General features: G+C 48.6%; 1 protein-coding gene across 1 annotated transcript in view; it reads left to right on the top strand.

Moving 5' to 3' along the window:
• Positions 1–1,062: 1,062 nt before the first annotated feature.
• ACAN (aggrecan) overlaps positions 1,063–6,000 on the top strand; it is a 28,682-nt gene continuing 23,744 nt past the window's right edge. Inside the window, exons 1-5 of the mRNA XM_035891465.1 lie at positions 1,063–1,482; positions 2,046–2,417; positions 3,732–3,906; positions 4,421–4,548; positions 5,156–5,449. Of these exons, the coding sequence (XP_035747358.1) occupies positions 1,416–1,482; positions 2,046–2,417; positions 3,732–3,906; positions 4,421–4,548; positions 5,156–5,449 (1,036 nt within the window). The 5' untranslated portion in view covers positions 1,063–1,415. The remainder of the gene's footprint in view (positions 1,483–2,045; positions 2,418–3,731; positions 3,907–4,420; positions 4,549–5,155; positions 5,450–6,000) is intronic.

Here is a 6,000-nt window from a genome sequence, read left to right as displayed (position 1 = left end):
CCCAAACAGAGACACAACTCCATGGTTTCTCCCTGAGGTTGGCACTTACATGAAACTTTATTCCCAGGCCCACCAGAAATTGAGATATGTCCATGTTATCTTGTTCAGCCCTACAGCAGCAAACTCAAGCCTCCATGCTTCCCTGTTGATATGTTCCAGCCCTGCTCTGTCCCATTTTCTGCCAGTATAGCTGCTTCTATTAAATAAAGGTTTCACAAAGATGAGATTTTATGATGTGTCAGGTTGAAATGAGAAAGTGCATGGAGGTCAACTTTTTCATAAGTGAAAGGCTAATGCTGGATTTACAGAATGAGGTTTATTTTTGGCCTTTTCTTGTGCCGGTGAGGATATTTAATGGACTTTTCTGTAAGGTCGATAGGTGTATACTCAGAATGTTCCCTGTCAGCTGAAATTAGCTGGGATCTTTCTAGATCACAGGAGTGAAACAGCCAGTATTTGGACAGGTGACCTCAAAGGAAACACCAGTGATTCAGTAGGTGTGGTCCTTCCTTCTGAGTCAGTGTTGAAATGTGACGCCAAACAATGGTGTGTTGCCAGAGGACATAGTTTTTATTTGAAATATTAAAAGCAACTTGAACAGTTATGGCTATTTAAAATCCCATGATATTATACTGGATGATAATCCAGTTAGGATTCATTTAGTAGGCCTCCCTACATTGCTTCTGCCATTCAATGTCAGGAGGATGCTCCTTTCCTAAAGCTTTCAGAAGTAGCAGGTTGCTCTGACTAATTGAGGGATCCCAAGAGGATATTTTTAGGGTAGAGTTAAGATGCCCAGAATCCTGTGGATTTCTTGTATCAGTTCAGGATCCATTTGCAGTTAAGGCTATGTATGCTGTCAGTGCAAGAGTATCGGACCAAAGCATTGTAACCTTTGTCTTTTCCACCCTACAGAAGGCAGATTTCCCTTCAGAGCATTTTAGAGTATGTAAAATGCATCAACCATCTGGCCTGAGAGCCAGTGCTGGCTTGGATGGAGGATGCTGGTGAGGGGCAGCTCCTGTTCTGAGGGGACGTGATGGTGCCTCTTGAGTAAATACATAATAAGTGTGAAGATCTGTTGGAAAATTGGCTTTCTGCTCCACAGGGAAGATTGAATCACAAGAGAGAGAATGGGAGAGCAATATAATAAGTGATATGTAATAACACTTCAGTCTGTTGTACATAGCAGAGCATCTTATTTATTTGTCTCACGGACTCATTTCCTGAAGCAAGAGGCACTTGGAGACAGCGTCCCTCTCCAAGGACCAGCTTTCACTGCCAGCCTCGTGCAGGAGGCTTAAGGGGCAGCTGAAAGCATCGCACTGCCCCGCGGCAGCATCGGCGGCACTCGGCTCCCTGTGAACACACAGCTGTATTAAACCCTTTCTCCCTGTGTTTCTTGCAGGTAAACTATGACCACTTTACTATTAGTGTTTGTGTGTTTGCGAGTCATCACCGCAGCCTCTGTGGAACTCTCAGGTACGTGCCCCGGGGTGTGGGAAAGCAGGGCTGAGCAATGTGCTGCTGGTCCTATCTGGTCCTATCCTATCTGGTCCTATCCCCAGGCAGGGGCAGCTGCCAGAAATAAGGGTACCCAAGATCTGTTTTGTGTACACACAGGGCTCTTCTCTTTGAATGGCTGCTGTGCCATAGCCTGTCAGTGTTCTTGTGCTTGGGGAGCCAGGACGTAGTTCCGGGCAAAGGCAGATTTATGGGGAAACCAAGGGAATTTCAGCATTCCCCTTTCTTAAACCCTGTCAGGTGTGATCTCGTACTATGGGCAGCAGCTACACTGCAGTAGAGCCCTTCATTCCCTTCATTCCCACATCCAGTATGGCCCAAATCCCAAAAGCAACCATGGCACAAGGGTCATGGTTGTAACTTCCCTTTTGCAAGTTATTTTCAGCAGACTAGACCCCAAAGAGTATGTCTGAATATGTGGGTACAGGTTTAGAAAACAGATATAGGCAATATGGAAGCACTGGATATTTTGGATTAAATGCATTGCTGATATCACTATTCCTTTGTCTGGGAACTGGCAGACAGTAGTGATGGCCTGGAAGTGAAGATACCTGAGCAGTCTCCCCTGCGTGTTGTCCTGGGAAGCTCCCTGAACATCCCCTGTTACTTCAACATCCCAGAGGAACAGGACACCAGTGCTCTGCTGACCCCACGGATCAAATGGAGCAAACTCTCAAATGGGACCGAAGTTGTCTTGCTAGTGGCCACCGGTGGGAAAATCCGGCTCAACACTGAGTACAGGGAGGTGATCTCTTTGCCCAACTACCCCGCCATCCCCACTGATGCCACCTTGGAAATCAAGGCACTGAGATCCAACCACACTGGGATTTATCGCTGTGAAGTGATGTACGGGATTGAGGACAGACAAGACACAATAGAGGTCCTAGTGAAAGGTGAGACCCTGCCCTTGCTCTTTCCTCTCAAGATCTGGCTGCCTGGCCTGGGCAGAAGGGAGGAAGAAATAGATGAGCAGAGGAGGTGCTGCTCTCCCCAAAGGCATAAACCCTTTGAGTCAGGTCACAGATAAGGCCAGGGCAGGTGAGCAGAAGCCAGGGGCCAGGCTTTTATTTTATCAGGCTCTGACCAGACTAAACAAACCAGTAAAATGACTCATGGCAAAATATATGGTAATAAAATTAATCTTCTGGCAGAAGGTGAGTTACAGAGACAGCAAGACAACATCCTTGGCAGGAGGTGGTACTGGATACACTGGGATATTGCTCAGAGGGGTGCAGCTGGAACTGGGCCATTACAAGACCTTTTATTTCCTCCAAACATTTTAGGAAATGGGATGCCCTCAGCTGGAGATTTGGTCTGTTCTGGAAAAACTTTCCCCATTGTCTTTCAAAGGCCATCCTAGCAATGGGTGGAAAAAATAACAAAAGTTTCCTACAATCCTTAACTTTATCTCGGTTTTTGCTTTCAGTGTAGGACAGGGAGACAGTTTCCACTCCAGTACAAAAGTTAACTGGCAGTTCTCTGCTGCTCACATGCACTGGAGTACATATCTGACAGCAGAGGCTGAGAGCCCTCTCATTACCTCCTGGTGAATTTTCCATTTGACTTAAAGTCTGCTCCTACCAGACCAGAGTGTACGAACAGCCATCCTTTATAAAGATCCCTGTTCATCAAAAAAATATGACTTAGATAAGTTTGCAGCAGATCTGGAGATCTGAAGTATATTTGCCTCCTGTTAATGTTTCCTGGGTGTTTGTGCAGTGGCTGACACTCTGCAGCCTTGGTCCTGAGCAAGACTTTGGGAGGTGGCAGCTTTCAAACCTGCACCTCAGCACGGTCCCTGCTCTGCCCCACTGGCTGATTTCTGAACTGTGCATTTAAAATGCTGCACAGAGATGTATCAGGAAAGTATTGAGTCCTGACAGTGATACAGCTCTGTGTTCTGGGAGACGGGTTTCCTCCCGGCGCTACTGTTCAGGTACTGGCTTTTAATGCACCCTGACTTTGCTACAGCACCATGGGAGGGCAGTTGCTGTCCTAGGTCACCAATGTCCTCTGCAAGGTCCTGTGAAAGAAGCCCATCAATTCACCCTTGGTTTGAGATGCTGAAATACAGATAATCAGCAGAAATAGCTCGTTGTTTCTAGTTGACATGTAGCATCTGTTCTCTGAATCCCTAACTTCTTTGGAAGGAAAGGCACTGGTTGCTCTCTAGCAGATGTGCGAGTGACAGCCGCTGTGTTTTCCAGGCATCGTGTTCCACTACAGAGCAATCTCCACAAGGTACACCTTGAACTTTGAGAAAGCAAAGCAGGCCTGTATCCAGAACAGCGCTGTCATTGCTACTCCTGAGCAGCTGCAGGCTGCCTACGAGGATGGGTACGAGCAGTGTGATGCTGGCTGGCTGGCGGACCAGACTGTCAGGTAATGAACAGTGGAGGGGAAAGAAAAGCCACAGCAGGGTCTTTAGGGAAGGGCTTGCTGTAATGAAGCCACCGACTGAAAACGGTTGAGAAACAGCTGCTAAATAGCAGTTGCTGTAATTGCTGATGTGCAGAGGGCGGCGGTGGATTGCAAGCCGTTGTCTGCCGGGGGCAGGGGGGAATCTATAGTAGAAAGCAGAGTGACCACTGTCCTCCTCAGCTGGTGATGGCAGCTGAGGGGACAACAGCTTAATCCTGATCCTTCATCCTCCTTGAACAAAACAGATGCTATGCCAAGATGCACAAGTGTGGCTCAACCATACCGAGCTGTGCATCCCCCACCGGGGAGGCACCTTTGGCCAGTGCTCCCAGGGACCTGCTCTGCTCAGGACCATCAGAGGGAGGGCAGGACAGCAGATCATCCTTCCCCTTGCCCATAACCCAGGAAAAGCCATAAACCATCACACTGCTGCCAGGGTCCTGCCCCCCCGCCTTACACAGCCTCTTTCCTCCAGGTACCCCATCCACTGGCCCCGGGAACGCTGCTACGGCGACAAGGATGAATTTCCAGGAGTGAGGACCTACGGTGTCCGTGAGCCAGATGAAACCTATGATGTTTACTGCTATGCAGAGCAAATGCAAGGTGATTTGGGGCTTTTATTGTTACTAGATGCAGAAGCAGCCAAAGCTCTGATCATGCCTAGACCAGACCAGAGTAAATACAGAGGCAAAGAGCCTAGAGGCAGGACAGGTTAAAGATGGAAAAGCACATACCCCAGCAAGGCCAGATGCTCTCTACAGTCTCTTTGTTAGACCTTGGACAATTTTAATGCCAAATGACTAATGCAGTACAGAGGGTGGAGTCCATCTAACGTCCACCAGAGCCCATGCCATCCTGCGTGTCTCTGGTCATCCATCTGAGGCGGTGACATTCAGAGGCGTCCATCACCCATGCTTATGACAGGGATCCATTGAAATATTCAGCAGATCAGAACTGAAATTGTCTTTTGTCTTCCTCTTGCCCTATGGCTCCAGCTAGTTTGGTATGTTTTGCTCCAGTCTGTATTCTGACTGTAAGACTCCCTTTCTTCTAATTTTTATAGACAGTCACCAACATGGGGCTGCAGTTCAGCTGTAATACACAGGACTTCCCATCTTATCCAGACTCTCAGGACTGGGAAGGGGAAAGAAGGGGAATTGGGATTAAATTCTACAGCTAATTCCTGTGCTAATGGATGGTGTGATTGCAGGTAAAGTCTTCTATGCCACCGCCCCTGAGAAGTTCACCTTCCAAGAAGCTTTTGACAAATGCCGCAGTTTGGGAGCCCGTTTGGCCACCACAGGAGAGCTGTACTTGGCCTGGAAGGACGGCATGGACATGTGCAGCGCAGGCTGGCTGGCCGATCGCAGCGTCCGCTACCCCATTTCCAGGGCACGGCCCAACTGCGGAGGAAACCTGGTGGGCGTGCGGACAGTGTACCTGTACATCAACCAAACGGGGTACCCTCACCCCGACTCTCGCTACGATGCCATCTGCTATAGCGGTGAGTGCACCGGGGCTGTGGGACTAAGCAATGTGCCTCTACACAGCAGCGAGCAGGAGCTCCCTGGCCAGAGCTAACCCCTTGCTTCATTATTTATTATTTTTTTAAAGCCGGGGGGGTGAAACAGCTTTGGCAAAGGACTTAATTCCCCATTCATGTTCAGGTAGGAAGCAGAGTCGAGAAAGAGCACAGATGCCTGACCTGTACAGGGTCGCTCTGAGGAGGTGGGTGTAACACAGCCCTCTTCTCTCCATTTGTCCCAGACCTTCCAGCTTTGGTAGCTCTCCAGGAGACATGGAGCAGGGCTCAGGTGCTTCATGTACAAGACTTTGAATGCTGAAGATGGAAGGGAAGGAAAAAGAGAACAGATCTGATCCTGAAGATGTGTATGGTGCTGTAATGTGGTACAGATACATGCCTGAGTTTTCATACTGGGATAAATCAGAGACTGCAACAGTCTCCAGCCATCAGAAATGGGGCCAAATTGCATCTAGGAGGTAGAGAGCATCCCAGCTCTTCCCCCTTTCTTCTAATTGTACTCTTCTCCCTGC

Source organism: Egretta garzetta, unplaced genomic scaffold (assembly GCF_000687185.1).
Source record: "Egretta garzetta isolate BGI_Z169 unplaced genomic scaffold, ASM68718v1 scaffold203, whole genome shotgun sequence".
Taxonomy (NCBI): Eukaryota; Metazoa; Chordata; class Aves; order Pelecaniformes; family Ardeidae; genus Egretta; species Egretta garzetta.
The sequence above is the reverse complement of the archived record's forward strand: the minus strand, read 5'-3'. Positions and strand labels throughout refer to the sequence as shown.